The sequence below is a fragment of the Scyliorhinus torazame genome, chromosome 18 (assembly GCF_047496885.1).
Source record: "Scyliorhinus torazame isolate Kashiwa2021f chromosome 18, sScyTor2.1, whole genome shotgun sequence".
Classification (NCBI taxonomy): domain Eukaryota; kingdom Metazoa; phylum Chordata; class Chondrichthyes; order Carcharhiniformes; family Scyliorhinidae; genus Scyliorhinus; species Scyliorhinus torazame.
Window position 1 is genome coordinate 72268621 of NC_092724.1, and position 23085 is coordinate 72291705.

The 23085-nt window shown below is 45.1% G+C and overlaps 1 protein-coding gene across 7 annotated transcripts in view; it reads left to right on the plus strand.

Moving 5' to 3' along the window:
• The first annotated feature begins 2701 nt into the window (after positions 1-2701).
• Positions 2702-23085, plus strand: part of rfx2 (regulatory factor X, 2 (influences HLA class II expression)) — a 262480-nt gene continuing 242096 nt past the window's right edge. For 6 of the 7 annotated variants that reach the window (XM_072482882.1, XM_072482884.1, XM_072482883.1 and 3 more), the window contains exon 1: positions 2702-2828. Coding sequence is in view for 1 of the 7 variants with exons in the window: in XM_072482887.1 (XP_072338988.1) it covers positions 2724-2828 (105 nt within the window). In the remaining 6 variants the exon portion in view is untranslated. The remainder of the gene's footprint in view (positions 2829-23085) is intronic. The other variant, XM_072482887.1, reaches the window with a different exon arrangement.

Genomic DNA, 23085 nt, shown 5'->3' on the forward strand with positions numbered 1-23085 from the left:
ATGGAGGGGTGGAAACTGGAAGCGAAGTTGATGAATTTTTCCAGGTCCGGACGAGAGCATGAAGCGGCACCAAAATAATCATCAATGTAGGAGTTGTGGGAGGGGACCCGGGTAGGCTTGGAACAAGGAATGTTCCACATACCCCACAAAAAGGCAAGTGTAGCGAGGACCCATGCGGGCACCGATTGTTACACCTTTTATTTGGAGCAAATGGGATGTTAAAGGAGAAGTTGTTGAGAGATAGAACGAGTTCAGCCAGGCGGAGGAGAGTGGTGGTGGATGAGAATTGTCCGGGCCTCTTTTCGAGAAAGAAGTGAAGAGCTCTCAGGCCATCCTGGTGTGGGATGGAGGTGTAGAGGGATTGCACATCCATGGTGAATAGTGTGTGGTTAGGACCCGCGAACTGGAAGCTGTCAAGATGACGCAGGGCATCAGAGGAATCCCGGATGTAGGTGGGGAGGGAATGGACCAGTGGAGTGAGGATGGAGTCAGGATAAGAGGAAATTAGTTCGGTGGGGCAGGAGCATGCTGACACAATGGGCCTGCCGGGATAGTCCTTTTTGTGGATTTGGGGATTTAGGTAAAAACGGGCTGTCTGGGGTTGGGAGACTATGAGGTTGGAAGCCGTAGGGGGAAGGCATCCGGAGGAAATGAGGTCCCTAATGGTGTTGGAGATAATGGCTTGATGTTCAGTGGTCTGGTCATGGTCCAGGGAGAGGTAAGAGGAAGTATCTGAGAGTTGGCGCTCAGCCTTTGCGAGGTAGAGGTCAGTGCGCCAGACGACAACAGCACCCCCTTTGTCGGCAGTTTGATGACAAAGTCGGGGTTAGACCTGACGGAGTGAAGAGCAGAAAGTTCGGAAGAAGAGAAATTGGAATGGGTGAGGGGGGCAGAAAAATTTAAACAAAAGAAGAGTTCAACATCATGTCGAGCCTGGAATTCATTGAGGTGGGGACGTAAGGATACACAGCAGAATCCTTTGCTGAGATCAGCAAGCTCATCCTCAGAGAGGGGAAGGTCGGAGGGTATGGTGAACAAGCAAGGGCTGGGGCTGGGAGAAATGGGGCTGGGAGAAATGGGGTACGAACGATTGGGACCGGTGGAGGGCCTAGGATTGGCAGAGGTGTTGATAAGTTGTTGAAGCTTCTGCAAGAAACAGGAACGTTTCTTGTTAAGGCGTCGAATGATGTGAATGATGAAATGAAACTGGGGACAGGGACAGCTTTGAGAGACAGTAAGACGGTGCTGCTGGAGAGAGATGTTGAGTGTCTTCATGTGGTGGCACATGGCACTGAGTGTGGCTTTCAGGATGTGGCGAGAGCAGTAGTTGGAAGAATGTTGTATATCCTGGAGGTACCTGTAATCCTGGAGGTTACATGAAGTCCCCATGGCGTAAGTCGGAGGGAAAGACAGTCACTGAGGAAGGGAATATGGCTGTGGAAGCGAGTCTTGGTAAATACCAGCTGTACCAGCCTCCACAAACAGGCGACGGAATGTGGTGACTAGGGGCTTTTCACAGTAACTTCATTTGAAGCCTACTTGTGACAATACGTGATTTTCATTTCATTTTTTTTCACCTTGTCTAACATAGAACATACAGTGCAGAAGGAGGCCATTCGGCCCATCGAGTCTGCACCGACCCACTTAAGTCCTCACTTCAACCCTATCCCCCTAACCCAATAACTCCTCCCACCCTTTTTTGGACACTAAGGGCAATTTAGCATGGCCAATCCACCTAACATGCACGTCTTTGGACAGTGGGAGGAAACCGGAGCACCCGGAGGAAACCCACACAGACATGGGGAGAACGTGCAGACTCCGCACAGACAGTGACCCAGCAGGGAATCGAACCTGGGACCCTGGCGCTGTGAAGCCACAGTGCTAACCACTATGCGGCCTTAAGAGAAATTGAAACACTAAGAGAAATGGAAAGCAGTGAAGGTGGATAGTGGGGGAGGGACATACGGAAATCCTGTTGGAGAGAAGAGCAGTATTTCTTCAGGGTAGGCTTTCCTGGAAGAGAAGTGGCATTGAGTTAAACACTGGATAAAAACAAATTACTGCAGATGCTGGAATCTGAAACCAAAAAGAAAATGCTGTAAAATCTCAGCCGGTCTGGCAGCATTTGTAGGGAGAGAAGAAAAGATCTAACTTATGATCCTTTGTCACAGTTAGACAGAGAAAGTGGGAAATATTTATACTGTGGAGTGAGAATGAAAGATGAGTCATAGCTACAGAAACCCAGGGAAACGGTGCTAATAGCCACAGAAAGATGGACAACTAGTCTTACCAGTTATATCAGGAGAATGAATGCAAAACGCAATAATTTATAATCGGAAAAAGTTGAGAGGAAAGTTGTGCCAGTTGGAATGTAAGAGGATATATATAATAGGAGATGTTTAAAGTGTGAACAACCTGATATAAATATTTAATATTATGAAATTGTTTTTTTGGGGCTCTCCGCAAGACCAACTGGAAATCCTAATATGGACAATGGTGTCTGGGTGAGTGACAGCGTTTTCAGCCAATAGCAATACGTTGCTAGGACAGTGACGTTTTTAGGTAGCCAATTAATTCTAAGAACCTGTTCCCGGAAGCCACCTGACGTCAGTATGACTGATTGCTCTCTAGGCCGATGGGAAAGGGACTTGTGTGCGTGACGTCGAACATATAGCCAATGGGCTGACGCGTTGGAGCGCAGGGGTGGGGTCGCTGAGCAGCCGATGACGCGGGTGGAGATCGGTAGCAACTGTTGCCTTGAGAATAAACGCCATAGTCACGGTAGCCGTGGAGACTGTTACCCACCAACAGCTCGGGCCCGCAGCAAGGTGAGCATCGCTTCCCAGCGAGAGAGGCCTGGGGCCGCACTCAGAGCCGTGGGGCTGGCCGGGGAAGCCGGCCAGCGGGACCGGCTCTCCCTCTTTCCCCGGGAGCCATGTGCGGCCCCGCGATCTGTTTACCGCGTCCACCGCAAAATGGCGGGTTCATCCAGAGTGGCTCTGGGGGTGGGCCGCGGACGGGCGGGGGCCCCGCTGCTCGGTGGCGGGGAAGCGCAGGGTGTGGGTCCTGAGGTCCCGGGGCCTCGCCTCCTGCCCGCTGTCCCTGCGCGCAGAGTGGGCCGGCAGCTGAACCACTAACCCCCTCTTCGGGGTGCGTTTGGAGGGAGGTTCCAGCAGCAGGGTGATGGGGGGAGAGAGGCGGCCGTCCCTCTGCCGGCACATCCAGGCTGGATTGTCCCACTCGTTGCCCTTTACCTGCCCCAGGGTGATGCAGTGACATTGGGAGCAACTGATGCCTCTTCAGAGGATGTCCAGACTGAATGGCCAAGGGCTGAGGGACTACACCAGCCCCTGTATTTCTGCTGGGTGATTGGTGAAAAGCTGCTTCATCTTTTTAATTACAATATGAGGAAGTGGTTCTGAAAAGCTCTTGATTAATTTCTTGACGACCAATTGTATTTGTTCAGAGGTTTGTGTAGACCCTGTTTGGCTTTCTTCACCTTCACAGTCTGATCTGCTTCTGGCTCGCTCTTAAAAAAAGAATTGTTGAGTTCTGTTTTCTTGTGATTCGTACAAAGCAAAAAACCTTTTAAAATAAAACTAGTGCATTGACCAGGGTATTCTCAAGTTAACTCTGTATTGGAAGGACTGTATGGTGATAAGGTTATGCAGCTGTGATACAGCAAATCAGCTCCTAAAGTTAGAGATTTTTGAAACAAGGTGCATTGTTTAACAATAATAGTTTCGAAATAAATTGTCTGTTGGAAGATACTTGTGTTAAGGGCTGACATTTCATGGTTAACAGGTAAGAGCAATGAAGATGTATGGGCAACAGACTCTGTCCTTGGTAGTGATGTTTTCTATTGTGTAACGAAATGGGAAACATATGTACATATTTGAGGGGTCTATGCTACAGTCTTAACTCCATGTTAATTTTATCAATGGATGTTTTGTAGGGACGATGCTGTGGGCTATCAGAAAGTGATGCAGAATGTCAGGGTCTAGCATGTGCGGCTGATAGTGTTTGGGGATGGGGAAGGAATAGTGAAGTTTATGGGAAGTATGACTTTTAAGTGTGAAACTTTTTTTATTGTATTTGGTGAGTTGGATGAGGGTCAGATGGCTCTGATATTTAATTAAAAAAATACTGCAGATGCTGGATATTTGAAATAAAAACAATGCTGCAAACAGTCAGCAGAACTGGCAGCATCCCTGAACAGAGAAATTGTTAATGTTTCAAGTTAACATGAGTCCACTTAGAACTGAGCGATTCAACTCTGATATTTTGTGGTTCAATGGATTGGCTGCTTTTAAACGATGGTGTGAATTGGTGCCTGGATTCAGCTAGGTTAAACCACCAACCCACATCAATGACTTGAAGGGACCAAATTATCAGTGCTACATTTGCTGACAACACAAAGATTGGTCTGGAAGTAAGTAGGCAGAGTATAAAATAGGAAAATGTGCACTTCACTATGGCAGGGAGAGTAGAACAGCAGCATATTATTTAAGGGAATGGAATTGACTTTTCCATCTATACCCAAAAAGGTGCGGTAGTGTGGTGACTAGGGGATTTTCACAGTAACTTCATTGCTGTGTTATATGTAAACCTACTTGTGACAATAATAAAGATTATTATTGGATGTTTTGCTACAGTTGAACATGTGTTGGTGAGTTCTGCAAGGCCACCAGCATGGGTTCAATGCCTGTACCGTCTGAAGTTATTCATGAAGGTGCCCGGGGCGGCATGGTGGTGCTGTGGTTAGCACTGCTGCCTCATGGCGCTGAGGACCCAGGTTCGATGCTGGTCCCAGGTCACTGTCCGTGTGGAGTTTGCACATTCTCCCCATATCTGCATGAGTCTCACCCCCACAAAATGTGCAGGGTAGGTGGATTGGCCATGCTAAATTGCCTCTTAATTGAAAAAAAAAAAGAATTCGTACTTTCAATTTAATAAAAATAAAAAAAAACTCACTGAGGCCCTACCTTCTCAACCTTGCCCCTCGCCTGAGGTGTGGTGACCCTTGGGTTAAATCACCACCAGTCAGCTCTTCCCATGAAAGGGCAAAGCAGCCGATGATCATCTGGGACTACAGCGATTTTACTTACTTTACTATAAGATGCTGCTGAAATGATGTTTTCCTTGTGGGAAACATTAGAACTAGGAGACACCATTTAAAAATAAAGGATATCCCATTTAAGACCAAGATAAGAATTTTTTCTGAGTCTTTGGAACTGTCTTTCCCAGAAAAAAAATTGTGCGAAATTATGGGAGTTTAACATGCCCAGTTTTGAATCTAGTGAAATCCTTTTTGTTAGTTTCAGAACAGTTGCCATGGTTGAAAAGATGATGGTCTCAGTTTCTGCATTCTCTTTGGTGAGGAGTTTCTATGATGTAAATTAAGATTTCCATCCTTCTACAAAAGGAAAAATGTAAGATAAGTTGTGTGTAGACTGATAAATTAACTTTGTTTTGGCAGATATTTGATTTAAAAAAAACATTTAGAATACTCAATTCTTTTTTCACAATTGGGGGGCAATTTAGCATTGCCAATTCACCTACATTGCACATCTTTTTGGATCGTGGGGGTGAGACCCACAGGCACGGGGGAATGTGCAAACTGCACACGGACAGGGCATCGGTGTCGAACCTGGGTCCTCGGCACCGTGAGGCAGAAGTGCTAACCATTGTGCCACCGTGGTGCCCCATGCCAGATATTTGATGAGCTTGCTTGCAATTCCATTGCCAAGCAACCTATCTAAGTCATTCGTTATCCAATTAAGTTGGACTGGGGATTCCTTGGTGCCAGCTTTGTGATTGTGCTGTGATTTTTCTGGGATTCCATGAATTACTTTGTCAGTTTCTGTTAAAATCTACTAGTTTGATAATGGCTGGCGACAAAAAATTTTGCAGTTGCAGTTACTTGTGACTTGTGCAAGCCCTGTGACCTCCAAATATTTCAGTGTCTTTATGCAAAGAGCTCTTGTTCTTGGTAATATAAAGTCAAATGCAGTTGGGCAGTGTACAAGTCTGTGAACGAAACATCAATCCCGGAGCTCTTGTGCCTAACCAGGACCTAAACTGAATAGACTGAATTGCAAGAAAGAAATGCGAGCTATTTTGTGTGTGCCTTTTGCTGAACAGCCCAAATCACTTTTTGATGGTAGTTTAGAGCTCATAAACCCTCGTAATGTGGAAGCATGCTGGTGCACTGAGTGGCCAATCACTCTGCAGTCTCCCAGGGTCTGAAGCGAACTGTTGAATGCTGATGACTGGGTTCACGCAGTCCTGGCACATGTGAGCGAGCAATCAGTTTTTTTTTTTTGAACCTTTTTGACTTCTTCATTTCGAGCTGAAACTATTAATATGCATCCCGAACATGCATTCATATTCCATTAATGTACCATAGTTGTTGACTCTCAGTATAGAAAGACCTTTCCATTTGCCACCCGTGATATGAATTCAGAATGCCAGATATAATTATACTCCACTCCTAGTGCTCAAAGTAGGAAACTATTTGAAACTCCAGCCAAATTTTCACAATTAGTGAGTCCACTAGGGTTTTATTCTTGGATGCCTGGTCTTGCCATCTTTTAAAAATATTTTTATTAAGAGTTTTTCCATTTTTACAAATAACGCAACGAACCCTCAACTGGTACAGCATAAATGCATCTACAAACATGAATACACCAACAAACACAGTTGGTTCTGCTTAAACATTAAACTTGATGCCTCCATTTGCACAAGGAAAGATGGTGGACTGATCAACTAGAAAATGGGGGTGGAAAGGATGAAACCATGGTTAAATGATGTTCTCCTTCACCTGCAGCGATTGCTCATACAGCCAAATAAAATGTAGGATAAGTTTTTTGCACCCTGTTCTGGTGTGCGCCGAAGAGTACCTCCCTCCAACTCCAGGGGAAGGGCAATAATGATGCCATTAGACGTGACTTGGGGGGGATAAGGTGGAGAAGTAGGCTGCAAGTGTTGGGCACACTGGATAAGTGGGGCTTGTTCAAGGATCAGCTACTGCGTGTTCTTGATAAGTATGTACCGGTCAGACAGGGAGGAAGGCGTCGAGTGAGGGAACCGTGGTTTACCAAGGAAGTAGAATCTCTTGTTAAGAGGAAGAAGGAGGCCTATGTGAAGATGAGGTGTGAAGTTTCGGTTGGGGCGATGGAGAGTTACAAGGTAGCGAGGAAGGATCTAAAGAGAGAGCTAAGACGAGCAAGGAGGGGACATGAGAAGTATTTGGCAGGAAGGATCAAGGAAAACCCAAAAGCTTTCTATAGGTATGTCAGGAATAAGCGAATGACTAGGGAAAGAGTAGGACCAATCAAGGACAGGGATGGGAAATTGTGTGTGGAGTCTGAAGAGATAGGCGAGATACTAAATGAATATTTTTCGTCAGTATTCACTCAGGAAAAAGATAATGTTGTGGAGGAGAATGCTGAGCCCCAGGCTAATAGAATAGATGGCATTGAGGTACGTCGGGAAGAGGTGTTGGCAATTCTGGACAGGCTGAAAATAGATAAGTCCCCGGGACCTGATGGGATTTATCCTAGGATTCTCTGGGAGGCCAGGGAAGAGATTGCTGGACCTTTGGCTTTGATTTTTATGTCATCATTGGCTACAGGAATAGTGCCAGAGGACTGGAGGACAGCAAATGTGGTCCCTTTGTTCAAAAAGGGGAGCAGAGACAACCCCGGCAACTATAGACCGGTGAGCCTCACGTCTGTAGTGGGTAAAGTCTTGGAGGGGATTATAAGAGACAAGATTTATAATCATCTAGATAGGAATAATATGATCAGGGATAGTCAGCATGGCTTTGTGAAGGGTAGGTCATGCCTCACAAACCTTATTGAGTTCTTTGAGAAGGTGACTGAACAGGTAGATGAGGGTAGAGCAGTTGATGTGGTGTATATGGATTTCAGCAAAGCGTTTGATAAGGTTCCCCACGGTAGGCTATTGCAAAAAATACGGAGGCTGGGGATTGAGGGTGATTTAGAGATGTGGATCAGAAATTGGCTAGCTGAAAGAAGACAGAGGGTGGTGGTTGATGGGAAATGTTCAGAATGGAGTACAGTCACAAGTGGAGTACCACAAGGATCTGTTTTGGGGCCGTTGCTGTTTGTCATTTTTATCAATGACCTAGAGGAAGGCGCAGAAGGGTGGGTGAGTAAATTTGCAGACGATACTAAAGTCGGTGGTGTTGTCGATAGTGTGGAAGGATGTAGCAGGTTACAGAGGGATATAGATAAGCTGCAGAGCTGGGCTGAGAGGTGGCAAATGGAGTTTAATGTAGAGAAGTGTGAGGTGATTCACTTTGGAAGGAATAACAGGAATGCGGAATATTTGGCTAATGGTAAAGTTCTTGAAAGTGTGGATGAGCAGAGGGATCTAGGTGTCCATGTACATAGATCCCTGAAAGTTGCCACCCAGGTTGATAGGGTTGTGAAGAAGGCCTATGGAGTGTTGGCCTTTATTGGTAGAGGGATTGAGTTCTGGAGTCGGGAGGTCATGTTGCAGCTGTCCAGAACTCTGGTACGGCCGCATTTGGGGTATTGCGTACAGTTCTGGTCACCGCATTATAGGAAGGACGTGGAGGCTTTGGAGCGGGTGCAGAGGAGATTTACCAGGATGTTGCCTGGTATGGAGGGAAAATCTTATGAGGAAAGGCTGATGGACTTGAGGTTGTTTTCGTTGGAGAGAAGAAGGTTAAGAGGAGACTTAATAGAGGCATACAAAATGATCAGGGGGTTGGATAGGGTGGACAGTGAGAGCCTTCTCCCGCGGATGGATATGGCTGGCATGAGGGGACATAACTTTAAACGGAGGGGTAATAGATATAGGTCAGAGGTAGGTTCTTTACGCAAAGAGTAGTGAGGCCGTGGAATGCCCTACCTGCTACAGTAGTGAACTCGCCAACATTGAGGGCATTTAAAAGTTTATTGGATAAACATATGGATGATAATGGCATAGTGTAGGTTAGATGGCTTTTGTTTCGGTGCAACATCGTGGGTCGAAGGGCCTGTACTGCGCTGTATCGTTCTATGTTCTATAACTCCAATTATACCAGTGACACATAATAAGATCTTTTTCTCTGATAGGAGACCTGTATGTACCCAGATCAACAATTCCTTACCCCAAAATAAAAATAAATACAGAAAGAAATCTGTGAAGACATTAGTTCTGAGGGGGTATTTTACATATAACCACAAGAAACAACACATCCCCAAAATCTGGTGCAGTAGAGTGACCAGCATTCCCCACACGCGTAGAGAAAACGAGTAAATATTCACACAATCGTTTTATATCATTGTAGTCAACATCACCCTTCATATGGAAAGTGAAAGGATAGCAAAAACAGTCGGGGATCTCCGGATAACAGGACACTAGAATAAAGCCATGAGCACGTGGCCCTGTGGTGCACGTCCTCCATAAGGCAAAAAAGAAAGATCTACACAATAGGAGTGATCCCTTACGGGATGAGAAAAATCGAAACCGTACTCAGCCTCCCATGATCCAAGCAATGAGAGGATGCCCCAGGGCAACAGGATGCCACCATCGATATATAAGACGTGGCTTGGCAGTATACACTTGTATATAGGAGTCAGTAAACTGAGGATACTTGCACCATGCCAAGACTTGCTTCACTCCTCTCCAGCCAAATCAGAGGCACCATTGAGGCCCTGCCAACACCAGAAAACATTTTCCACCGAGGAAACCCCACCAATAAGGAGAATCCTCAAGACACCCATCAATGGGATATCTCTGGCAGGCATATGACTCTCCTCCCCTGGTAAGATTAAGGGAACCCTCGAGTGAAATATAACAAATCGGAGCCTATATCAGTCCATCTCTTACACAGATAAAGGAAATCCTAGAAAGAAAGAAACAGCAGGATCAGCCAATAGAGTTTGGCAATGTACACTTCACTTTCACACTGCCTCCCCAGGGAAACCGAAGCCTCATGAAGGAGGACAGTCTGGACCACTTGGAGGTCCAGCCTGACATCAACCGAAGAGAGACTCTTAACAATGACGAACTGAAGCACTCGGACTCTCATTCGAGCCCTACAGCCAACAGGATGCTACCTTCCCAGAAGAACCAAATCTCAAGAAGGGGAGCAGTCCTTAGCCCCCAAATGGGGACACCCCTGTAGAAGGTGACATGCTCCATCACCCAACATACACTCCACCCGACCCAGGCAAACACAGTTACTTAATCTCAATTAAGTGACCACTGTCACTACCCATGCTGCCAAGGAAATATAGAAGACCAACCCAAGAAATACTATCTATCCAAGGATTAACCGACCATGACAGTACATATTGCCCCCTACTCCAACACCAGAGGTGCCAGTCACAGTGGGGGGAAAAAGGAACACGGTTTAAAAAATATATAAATAAACTTAGAGTACCCAATTCTTTTTTTTTCCAATTAAGGAGCAATTTAGCGTTGCCAATCTACCTACCCTCCACATCTTTGGGCTTGTGGGGTGAGACCCACGCAGACACTGAGAGAATGTGCAAAAATACTAATAGTTCGAAAAGGGGGTTTTCACCCACAATGAGGACTTGTACGACGGCCATGCCAACCAGCTCTACACTGAACCATTTACCCACCATCTTGCTGTGGCGCTGTTCATTTACAAATAAAGGGAAGGGTACCTAAAAAATTAGCTCTGTGTAAAAGCAAGAATTACAGCACATTAAAATAGCTAGATAAATGCTGCACAACCCTTGCGTCATAGAACCATCTCAGCATGATTATAACATAGGGTGCCTCTCTGTTCCTAGAATCTACAGTGCCGAAGGAGGCCATTCGGCCCATTGATTCTGCACTGATCCTTGGAAAGAGCCCCTACATAAGCCCATGCCTCCATCCTATCCCTGTTACCCAATAACACAACTTAATCTTTTGGACACTAAGTAGCAATGGCCAATCTACCTAACCTGCACATCTTTGGACTGTGGGAGGAGACCGGAGCACCTGGGGTAAACCCACGCAGACAAGGCAGAACGTGCAAACTCCACACAGTCACCCAATGCTGGAATTGACCCTGGAGCTGTGAAGCAGCAGTGCTAACCAATGTGCCACCCTGTGTATCATACATCCTTGTCAGGATTAAAGGAAATAACATTAAATCAGCGATAAAATGACAACTTCAAGATTAATGATGAACTGCAGGATAATAAAACCATCCACAGAACTTGGAAAGCCCACAGCCATGACATGACTGTCGAAGCATCCAGGATTGATCCAGAGTTTCACCTCGCCCATGTTGTCAGCCCGAAGCTTCGGTTTTAGCCCCAATTTTTTGGAGGAGGGAGGGTGAGAAGACCTGTTGCGTTCAGCTGCCTCCATCCCTTCTCAACAAATACAAAGGACAAGACAACCTAAGACCAGTGGTCAGAACCCTCTACTGACCTCAGGCCTTGAAGACCTGGTACAATGCTCTTCATCAAACTTAAAACGCCCAGCCTTCAAATCGTGATTGTGAAATCTTGGCACCCAGTTCTCAATTTTAGTCAGGAATTCATCCCCAGCTCCCCTTTCGAGACCGGGCACATGATACTCCTCTGGCCTCATCTCCCGAATCGACCAGGAGATTTGACACACCATGCAACAGGATTTCCAAGGATATGAAGGTGAGCCCCCACTGAGAGACTGACCTCTCGACTGAGGATTCGCTTCTCCACTTCATCCATTCTCTTTAGGATATCTCTCAGTTCATAAATGTGAGCACCAATAACCTGTGCTAGGGAGCCAAGACTATCGTTCACAATCTCACTCAAATGGCAGCCATCATCACTGCCAGTAGCATTGTCGAAGTGTAGGCCTGCTCACGAGAGGAACCATCACGGCGAACTAGGCCCTACCCTAACCATCTCCGACTGCCTCAAGCAACCAAGGATTTTCTTGACTGGGCTTCCCATCGCCAAAATGCAGCCATTATCTTCCAGGAACATAGCACAGATCATACACACCAGGATCAAATAATTATGGATTGTGCATCACGATTAAATGATGAGTAGTTCCAGAGTTAGTGATAAGGCAGCCACTCCCGTGCTCACTTTGTGTGACCCCCCCCCCCCTTGCCAGTTTTAAAAATTATTCTGAACTTAAAAACTGTGAGAACCCAGGACCTTGAAGTTTGGTTGTTGGAAGCAAGTGTGTACTTTGTTCAAGCCCTTTTATATTTGTGTATATTTTGAAACAATGTAATAATTGCTTTCTAAATTAAATATTTGTTTTATTGGTTTGTTTCGAAATATCTCCGTACTAAGGTAATTTAAAAAAATTAATTCATGGGATGTGGGTTGCTGGCTGGACCACTATTTATTGCCCTTGAACTGCTTGGCCATTTCAAAGGGCATTTAAGAATCAACCAAATTGTTGTGGGTCTGGAGCCACATGTTGGCCAGACAGCTCAGGACAGCAGACTTCATAAAGGACATTCGTGAACCAGATGGGTTTTTATAACAAATCGACAATGGTTTCATGATTAAACTTTTAATTCCAGGTTTTTATTGAATTCAAATTGCACCATCTGCTGTGGTGGGATTGATCCCAGATCCCTGGATTATCACCCCAGTGACAATATCCGAATACTAGTTCAGTAACACAAGCATAGTGATTGTAATAATCAGGAGACATGAATTTGAATCCCATCAAGGATTTAAATAAGTTAAATCTAATCTCAGTCCTTAACTGGTCTGGCCTGTGTGTGACTCCAGTTATCATAGAATTTACAGTGCAGAAGAAGGCCATTTGGCCCATCGGGTCTGCACCGGCTCTTGGAAAGAGCACCCCGCCCAAGATCAACACCCCCACCCTATCCCCATAACCCAGTAACCCCACCCATCACGACGGGCAATTTTGGACACTAAGGGCAATTTATCATGGCCAATCCACCTAACCTGCACATCTTTGGACTGTGGGAGGAAACCGGAGCACCCGGGGGAAACCCACGCACACACGGGGAGGATATGCAGACTCCGCACGGACAGTGACCCAAGCCGGAATCGAACCTGGGACCCTGGAGCTGTGAAGCAATTGTGCTAACCACTATGCTACCGTGCTGCCCCTTTTGTGGGAAAGTTCTACACAGTGGATTGACTTTTAACTAAGTGCCTTCTGAAATATCCAAAGTTGCCACTCTCTTGATATGTCAAAAACTGCTAGGAAAATTTGATAATGCACATGGACTGCTCTGATTCAAATGGGCAGTTCACCACCATCTTGGGCATGTGTGATAAATGCTGGCATCCTTGGCAAGGCCAACACTACTTGCCCAACATTCTACGAAATAAAAATATTAGTACTTCAGTCTTGTAATCTACACCCCCTATTAGTAACATTCAATGTTATAGCATTTAATTTATTTTGCTATTTTTAATCTACCATCACTCAAAATTATGCACTACATCCCAATTTGTTAACGTCTTTTGACTGTACACTCTAATTCTCCCAAAATCTGTGAACTGTATATGTCTCTACTTTAAATTGCACCTGTCTGTCCATTGCTGCTGTCTAGACTTTTACAAATGCCAGTTTATCGGCAGCATTTTCCCTTCTGAGTGAGAAGTCTGAGCCCCACTCCAAAACTGAATTTAGGCTGACATTGTTCCAGAAGACCACACTTGGCACACTTAATGCAGCTGTGGATCTTTTTCCTCTTTTAAAAAAAAAAAGTCTCCGGCGTGAGCTAATGGGGATCTTTAAAATTGAAGTGTGGTGAGAATGTGGAACTCGCTATCAAGAAATTTTGAAGCGAATAGTATGGATGTATTTAAGGGGAAGCTTTAAGTGCATGTGAAGAAGGGAATAGATGGTTGCAATAGTAGTTTTAGGTGTAAAAAGATGCAAGGAGGATAGAGTGCAGCACTGGCGAGGACTAGTTGGTCCAAATAACCGTTTTTTTCTCGTGTGTATATAATCCGGAATCTGACACGGCTGGGGTGCCATTTTCTAACTACATCGGTGCTTTTTTTACTTTACACTCTTTCTCATTGTCAAACCTACTTTTATGTCCTCCGTAATCTTCTATTTACCAAGAACAAAAGTGCACCCAGCACTAACCCTTGGGATTCACCATTTGCCTCAAATCTGAGTGACTATTTATTTACTGTAGTAGCATGGCTGACTGATAAGATCATAAGACAGGAGCAGAATTAGGCCACTCGGCCCCTCGAGTCTGCTCCGCCATTCAATCGTGGTTGATATTTTCTCACCCCCATTCTCCTGCCTTCTCCCCATATCCTCATATTAATCGAGAACCTATCTATCTCCGCCTTAAAGACACTCCGTGATTTGACCTCCACAGCCTTCTGCGGTAAAGAGTTCCACAGATTCACCACCCTCTGGCTGAAGAAATTCCCTTCATCCCTTTAGTCTGAGATGGTGTCCTCTGGTTCTAGTTTTTCCTACAAGTGGAAATATCCTCTCAACGTCCACTCTGTCCAGGCCAAGCAATATCCTGTAAGTTTCAATAAGATCCCCCCCTCATCCTTCTAAACTCCAACGAGTACAGACCCAGAGTCCTCAACCGTCCCTCATGTGACAAGTTCTTCATTCCATGGATCATTCTTGTGAACCCCACCACTGCTGCCAAAAGCTAAATTTACTCTTGAAGCTTTCTAATGAGCCTCATGGATCACACCTTCTGAAAATTCTCATACACTACATACACTGCTTTCTATGTATTGTGCAAAATAAAGGGAACTTTTATCTAACTTTCAAGATGGTTTCTTAAAGTTGTTGCAAGTATCATGATATGCCGATGTTATGCAGCATTTCATTGAAACCAAGTTGTTTGCTATTTCTGAAATGACATTATTCTTTTTAGTGGAGTGTGTTGACAGCTGATTGGTATTCAGTGTAATTTTACCAGAGGAAGAGTTGGGATCTGTTCGTACTTTGGATGCTGGTTTGTGTTGCACATTCATACAGACTGCTGTTTAGATTTTCACAATTTTGATTGTAGATAATGGTATCATTAATGTGGGTATCACTCATTAAAATATTTGAAGCTAGCACTCACAGCCTAGACAGAGTCCAGATTTGCCATCTTGAGCCAGTTTTCACATCTTATTTTATCCATGTATTTGTTGATTTGTGTAACCAGTCAATTTATGGTTTAGTGTATACTGTATGACTCCCACAGGTTGTCTTGCTTTGCTCATGCTGACAGTTCTGAACAGACTCGAATAAGTGGCTGTTGCCTCTTCTAGGCTAACTTCATGCCATGCAGACAGTGCGGAGACACCAGTACTAGTAGTGATTTTTGGCAAATGATTTTTAAAAAAAGTTTTAAAATTTTTTCACAATTAAGGGGCAATTTAGCGTGGCCAATCCACCAACCCTGCACATCTTTTGGGTTGTGGGGGCGAGACCCACGCAGACACGGGGAGAATATGCAAACTCTTACACGGACAGTGACCCTGGGCCGGGATCGAAGCTGGGCCCTCGGCGCTGTAGGCAGCAGTGCTAACCACTTAGCCACCATGCAACCCTTAATTTTCAAATTCAAACAGATTTTGTAACACAACTTTTCTAAGGGCTGGGTGAGTAGTACTATTTCAGTGTATAGCTGCACAATTACAATTACTGTGCAAAACCAGTACCTTTTATAAAACCACAACATTTTCAGATTCTCCGCAATACAAGCAAGTAACTCGGTGTAATGCAGTTTGTTTGTTCCTTTGCTTTTCTGGTTCTTTGTGACGTGACTGACAGCATGGTGTTTACAGATTCTCTTCACAATTCAATGTGGCATAAAAAGTGACAATCTCCAGATGTAACACCTCTCATAATGCTTTCAAAAAAAATTTAGAGTACCAATTATTTTTTTTCCCAATTAAGGGGCAATTTAGCATGGCCAATCCACCTAACCTGCACATCTTTGGGTTATGGGGGTGAAACCCACGCAGACGTGGGGAGCATGTGCAAACTCCACACCGACAGTGACCCAGGGCTGGGATTCAAACCTGGGTCTTCAGCGCCGCAGTCCCAGTGTTAACCACTGCACCACATAATGCTTTACAAGGTCTGCAGTACAACTGCAGCTTTGGAAAGCAAATTTGACCCTCTACTGACATGAAAAACTTAAATTGGTTATATGGCTGGTTCCACATCATTCTCTGCCAATGAAAGCAGAGATCCTAACACTATGTAAATGCCGATTAGGTTTTAATTCTGGGCATTATATTTTAGGCATGATGTTGAGGGCTGGGAGAGCTTGATGGAGACAGAGAAACCTTTTCTCTCAGGGTCATTAATCTTTGGAATCCCCCCCCGAGAGTAGTGTAGGCTGGTTGATTTGAGTATTTGGTACCCAATTCATTTTTTTCTCCAGTTAAGGGGCAATTTAGCATGGCCAATTCACCTGCTCTGCACATCTTTATGGGTTGTGGGGGTGAGACCCATGCAGACACTGGGAGAATGTGCAAACGCCACATGAAATCAGTCTGGGCTCGAACCCGAGTCCTCCGTGATGTGAGGAAGCAGTGCCAACCGTTCTGCCCTCATTGAGTATTTCTAGGGTTATTAGGTTCTTGATTGACAAGGGAGTCAAAGGTTATAAGGGGGAGGCAGGATCCTAAGGGTTGAGATCACAATCTGATCAGCCATTATATTATCAAATGTTGGAGCAAGCTCCAGAGGCCAAATTATATGCTGACAGCAGAAATGGTTAAGGGGCAAGATGTGATGGAGGTGTTACAAATCATGAAAGGTTTTGATAACATAATGAGGCAACACTGTTTCTGGTGGTGAAATGGTCAGGAACCAGAGGGGGCAGATTTAAAGTGATTGGCAAAAGAACCAGAGGTGACATGAATAAACGTTTTTATTAAACGTGAACTTACTTCCTGTAATGTTGGTGAAATTGAGCCTTGAATTGAAGACAACATGGATGAGGCTTTCAGCAGTGACATTGAGGAGTGGGCTAGATTCTGTAAGTGGTATTGCAGATTCACCAGATATGCAGTCTGAAGCTTCCCTCTGCCAAATATTTTGTTGTTTACTCACCAATGTGAAATGGGTTTTGGGGGGGAAATTAAGAAAAAGCCATGTTGGTAAATAATTGGGTCAAGGATTAGTGGATCAGGGAACCAGGTAACAAGCAGATATTGGAGAGAATGAATTTGAGCCTTGTACATTGTAAAGAGAGGCTTTGAAGTTTGGGGATGAAACGCCCATTCTCAGCTCTACTCTCATTACAATGGCGTTGATACTATATATTCAGTTCAATTAAGGTTCTGGTGTAGATGATGGTAAAGTTGCCGTAGTCCCAAAAGACCATTGGCTGCTTTCCCCTTTAAGATGGCGAGCTGACTCGTGGTGATTTAAACTGAGGATCACCACACCTCGGGTGAGGGGCAAGGTTGAATAACCTCAACTGGTACAGGAATTAAACCCACGCTGTTGGTCTCACTCGGCATCACAAACCAAATGTCCAGCCAACTGAGCTAAGCCGGCCCTGGTAGATGATAGAGGGCTCAGGGAATGCAATAATGTCACAGTCAATGGCCTGGCCTTCTCTCGTTTGAAATCGTCGTTGCCACTCGAGTGCAAGGTAATGTTACCTACCACCCAGCAACTAAGTATGGCTGCTGTCCAGGTCCTGCTTTAGGCTGGCATGGGTTGCTTCTTTACTGGAGTTGTGGCTGAAGCTGAACTCTGTTATCATGGAAGAATGGTTATTGATGAAACAAGTGAAGATGATTAAAGGATGCCAATTTTTGGGTCTCTGTTTGTGGTTTGCAGGTTCTTCCCATGTCTACGTGGGTTTCCTCCAGGTGCATCAGTTTCCGAAAGACGTGCTTGTTGGGTGAATTGGACATTCTGAATTACCCCTCAGTGTAGCTGAACAGGCGCCGGAATGTGGCGACTAGGGGATTTTTACAGTAACTTCATTGCAGTGTTAATGTAAGCCACTTGTGACAATAATTTAAAAAAAAAAAAAATTTTTTTTGAAGTAAGTTTAACGTTTCAATTATTTTGTTTCCAATCAAGGTGCATTTAGCGTGTCCAAACTCCACATGGACAGGATTGAATCCGGGTCCTCGGTGCCGTGATGCAGCAGTGCTACCCACTGTGCCACTGCCGGCCCCAATACAGATTCTTATTATTATAGGTTGTCTCTTGATCCTGGACTCCCTTGACCTGGTTTTAATCCTCCATCTATAATTTAGCTTTTGTTTGTGTCCAATTGCTTTTTTAAACTTTTAAAATAAATGTTTAATCTTAGTAAATATCTATCAGCTGTAACAAGATCCAACTTTGACTTTGTAGCAAAATAAAACCCTTTACATTTTTGTTTCAGTATTTTAGCCTAGAAATTGAATGAAATTGGGCGGCACGGTGGCGCAGTGGTTAGCACTGCTGCCTCACGTCGCTGAGAACCCAGGTTCTATCCTGGCCCCAGGTCACTGTGCATGTGGAGCTTGCATATTCTCCCAATGTCTGCATGGGTCTCACCCCCACAACCCAAAAGATATGCAGGGTAGGTAAATTGGCCATGCTAAATTGCCCCTTAATTGAGGGAAAAAAAGGAATTGCATACTCTAAATTTAAATAAATAAATTGAATGATAGCCTTGACATGTGAAACCAAATCTGGTTTTATAATACACCACACTATGTACATCTTTATCAGCATTTCTCCCATCACAATGTAAACGGGTACGCTACCACCGTCTCAGACTTCATCAGCCAGTGTGTAGAAGATTGCATGCCAAAGAAGGTAGTACACAAGTTCCCCATGGTTTAATCAGGAGATTCATTCCCTACTGAAGGCCAGGTCTGAGATGTTCAAGACAGGCGACACTAACCTATACAAGAAATTCAGGTACGACCTCCACAAAGTTATCGGGGATGCCAAGAGACAATATCAGACTAACCTCGAGTCACAGACTTAACGACACGGACTCTCGTTGGTTGTGGCAAGTCTTAGACAACATAACTCGGGCAGCAGTGCATCCCTCTCCAATGAACTCAATGCATTCTATTCTTGGTTCAAGCAGGAAACCATCAAACCATTGTCAACTGCCCCAGCAGCCTCAGACATACGCCTTCAACACCATAATCCCAGCCAAGCTCATATCTAACCCTAGGATGTGGCTCCTTCTGCCACTGGATCGTTGACTTTCTGACCCATAGACCACAATCAGTAAGGATAAACAACAACACCACCTCCAGAATAGTCCTCAATACCGGGGCCTGCAAGGCTGCGTGTTACTATACCCCCTATACACACATGACTGTGTGGCAAAATTTTGGCTCCAACTCCATCTACAAGTTTGCTGACGACACAACCATAGTGTCAGAATACAGGAGGGAGATGGAGAATCTAGTGGCATGGTGTAACGACAATAATCTCTCCCTCAACGTCAGCAAACTAAGGAACTGGTCATTGACTTCAGGAAGCACGCCCCTGGCTGCATTAATAGTGCCGATGGTTGACAGCTTCAAATTCCTAGGTGCGCACATTGGCAACAATCTGTCCTGATCCACCCATGTCAGAGGTAGGTTCTTTACCCAGAGAGTAGTGGGGGCATGGAATGCACTGCTTGTGGAAGTAGTTGAGTCAGAAACATTAGGGACCTTCAAGCAGCTATTGGATAGGTACATGGATTACGGTAGAATGATATAGTGTAGATTAATTTGTTCTTAAGGGCAGCACGGTAGCATAGTGGATAGCACAATTGCTTCACAGCACCAGGGTCCCAGGTTCGATTCCTGCTTGGGTCACTGTGCGGAGTCTGCACATCCTCCCCGTATGTGCGTGGGTTTCCTCCGGGTGCCTCCGGTTTCTTCCCACAGTCCAAAGATGTGCAGGTTAGGTGGATTGGCCATGATAAATTGCCCTTAGTGTCCAAAATTGCCCTTAGTGTTGGGTGGGGTTACTGGGTTATGGGGATAGGGTGGAGGTGTTGACCTTGGGTAGGGTGCTCTTTCCAAGAGCCAGTGCAGACTCGATGGGCCGAATGGCCTCCTTCTGCACTGTAAATTCTATGATAATGTCGATGCTGTGACCAAGAAAGCTCAACAGCGCCTATACTTGCTCAGGAAACTAAGGGAATTCGGCATGTCCACATTGACTCAGCAATTTTTACAGATGCGCCATAAAAAGCATCCTACCTGGCTGCATCACAACTCGGCCCCAAACCGTAAGAAACTACAGAGTCGTGAACACAGCCCAGTCCATCTCGCGAATCCGCCTCCCATCCATTGACTCTGTCTACACCTCCCACTGTCTTGGGAAAGCAGGCAGCATAATCAAAGACTCCTCCCACCCAGGAGACCTCTTCCATCCTCCAACCTCTTCCATCGGGCAGGAGATACAAAAGTCTGAGAACACGCACTGACGGGTTCAAAAACCGCTTCTTCCCCACTGTTGCCAGACTCCTGAATGACCTTCTTATGGATTGTACTGATATCTTCTCACATCTTCTCTGCTGAGTAGTACTACACTCCGTATGCTTAGTGTGCTTCACCCACTACCTGTGTCTATGTATTTATGTTGTGTAGCGTATGTTCTACTTTTTTATATGTGGTATGGACTGTATGCAGGACAATACTTTTCACTGTACCTCGGTACACATGACAATAAATCAGATCAATCAATCAGTCAATCAAATCTCGTGCCGCCCTCTCAGAAACAGTAAAAACAGCTTGCATTAATATAATGCTTTCAATGTGTAAAAACTTCTCGAGCACCATCCAATAAAATTGACGCCAAAGGAGATGTTTGGGAAGTGAGTAAGAATTTTGGTAGGTTTAAGCAGTGAGGGGAGAGAAGTGGATTTGGAGGCAAGTTTTAGGGAAGGAATTCTAGATGTTCAGAGACACACTTTCCAATTCATTTGCTCTAAGATCTGCTTGCTACCTGTCTTAACTTGGTTGAAGGGATCCTTTTCATTCAGGCAGATTGAGGGTTCAAAGACCAAGACCACTGGTGTTTCCATGGTAGCATAGTGGGTAGCACAGTGGGTAGCACTATTGCTTCACAGCTCCAGGGTCCCAGGTTCGATTCCCGGCTTGGGTTATTGTCTGTGTGGAGTCTGCACGTTCTCCCCATGTGTGGGTGGGTTTCCTCTGGGTGCTCCGGTTTCCTCCCGCAAGTCCCGAAAGAAGTGCTGTTAGGCAATTTGGATATTCTGAATTCTCTGTCTGTGTACCTGAACAGGTGGCGGAATGTGGTGACTAGGGGCTTTTCACAGTAACTCCATTGCAGTGTTAATGTAAGCCTACTTGTGACAATAAAGATCATTATATTATTATCAACAGTGACTGCGCTTGAGAAGGTAAGTTATTGACCGGCTGTCCTAAAGATGTGAAATGTGCAGTATGAAGCGTCCCTGCCTCTGAGCCAGGAGCTCGGGGTCTGAATCTGAACCTGCTTGTCCAAACGGTGTTGTATTTTACATAAGGAATCACTTCTTGGATTGCAGTGAATATCACTTCCTCACAGCTAACTCTCCCAATGCAGCCTGAATAATCGAACACTGATGAGAATGAAAGTGGCAGTGCCCTCCCTGCACTATACCAATTGTGTGGGAGGTGCAACACAATAAAATATGTGGTGGCGATGTGTAATGTTGTAATCTGGAGCTATGGAAAATGATGGTAGAGGTTTTAACATTCTTAGGGAAGGAAACCTGCTGTCCTTACCTGGTCTGGCCTACACATGACTCCAGGCCCACAGCAATGTGGTTGACTCTTAACTGTGCCATCAAAGGCAATTAGGGATGGGCAATAAATGCTGGCACAGCCTGCGACGACCACGACCTATATATATATATATATATATATATATTTAGTAGCATAAACAGGAAGGCAGGAAGTCCAGAGATTGAGAGAGGGAATGTGCACAGGACATGTTGTCCAACGTACAAGGACACACATCGTGGAAAGTAAGCATGCAGGTGCAGCAGGTGGTGAAGGCAAATTAAATGTTCGCCTTAATAGCAAGAGGTTTCTAGTACAAGAGCAAGGATGTCTTGCTGCAATCATGTAGTGCTTTGGTGAGACCACATCAGGAATATTGTGTGTAGTTTTGGTCTCCTTATCTGAGGAAGGTAGTTTTGTTATAGAGGGGAACTGGTGGCACAGTAGTTGGCACTGCTGCCTTACAGCACCAAGGACACTTTCGATTCATGCCTTGGGTGACTGTGGAGTTTGCACGTTCTCCCTGTGTCAGTGTGGGTTTCCACCGGGTGCTCTGGTTTCCTCCCACAGTACAAAGATGTGCAGGTTAGGTGGGGAGTGGGCCTAGGTGTGGTGCTCTTTCAGAGGATCAATGTGGATTAGATGGGCAGAATGGCCTTCTGCACTGCAGCGATTTTATGCAAGGTGCAGCGAAGGTTTACCAGACTGATTCTTGGAATGGTGGGGAATGACTTATGAGGTGTGAGTCGATTAGTATTATGTTTGGCCCTGGGTCACTGTTCGTGTGGAGTTTGCACATTATCCCCTTGTCTGCGTGGGTCTCACCCCCACAACCCAAAGATGTGCAGCATAGGTGGATTGGGCACACTAAATTGCTCTTTTAATTGGAAAATGAGAATTGGGTACTTTAAATTTATTTTAAAAAATGAATGGTGGATCAGGCTCGAAGGACCAATAGGCTCACTCCTATTATTTATGTTTCTGTCTTTGTCCATAAGACCATAAGACATAGGAGTGGAGCGGAAGTAAGGCCATTCGGCCCATCGAGTCCATTCCACCATTCAATCATGGCTGATTTCAACTCCATTTACCCGCTCTCTCTCCATCGCCCTTAATTCCTCGAGAAATCAAGAATTTATCAACCTCTGTCTTGAAGACACTCATGGCCTCCACCGCCCTCTGTGGCAATGAATTCCACAGACCCACCACTCTCTGGCTGAAGAAATTTCTCCTCATCTCTGTTCTAAAGTGACTCCCTTTTATTCTAAGGCTGTGCCCCCGGGTCCTAGTCTCCCCTGCTAATGGAAACAACTTCACTACATCCACCCTATCTGAGCCATTCATTATCTTGTAAGTTTCTATTAGATCTCCCCTCAACCTCCTAAACTCCAATGAATATAATCCC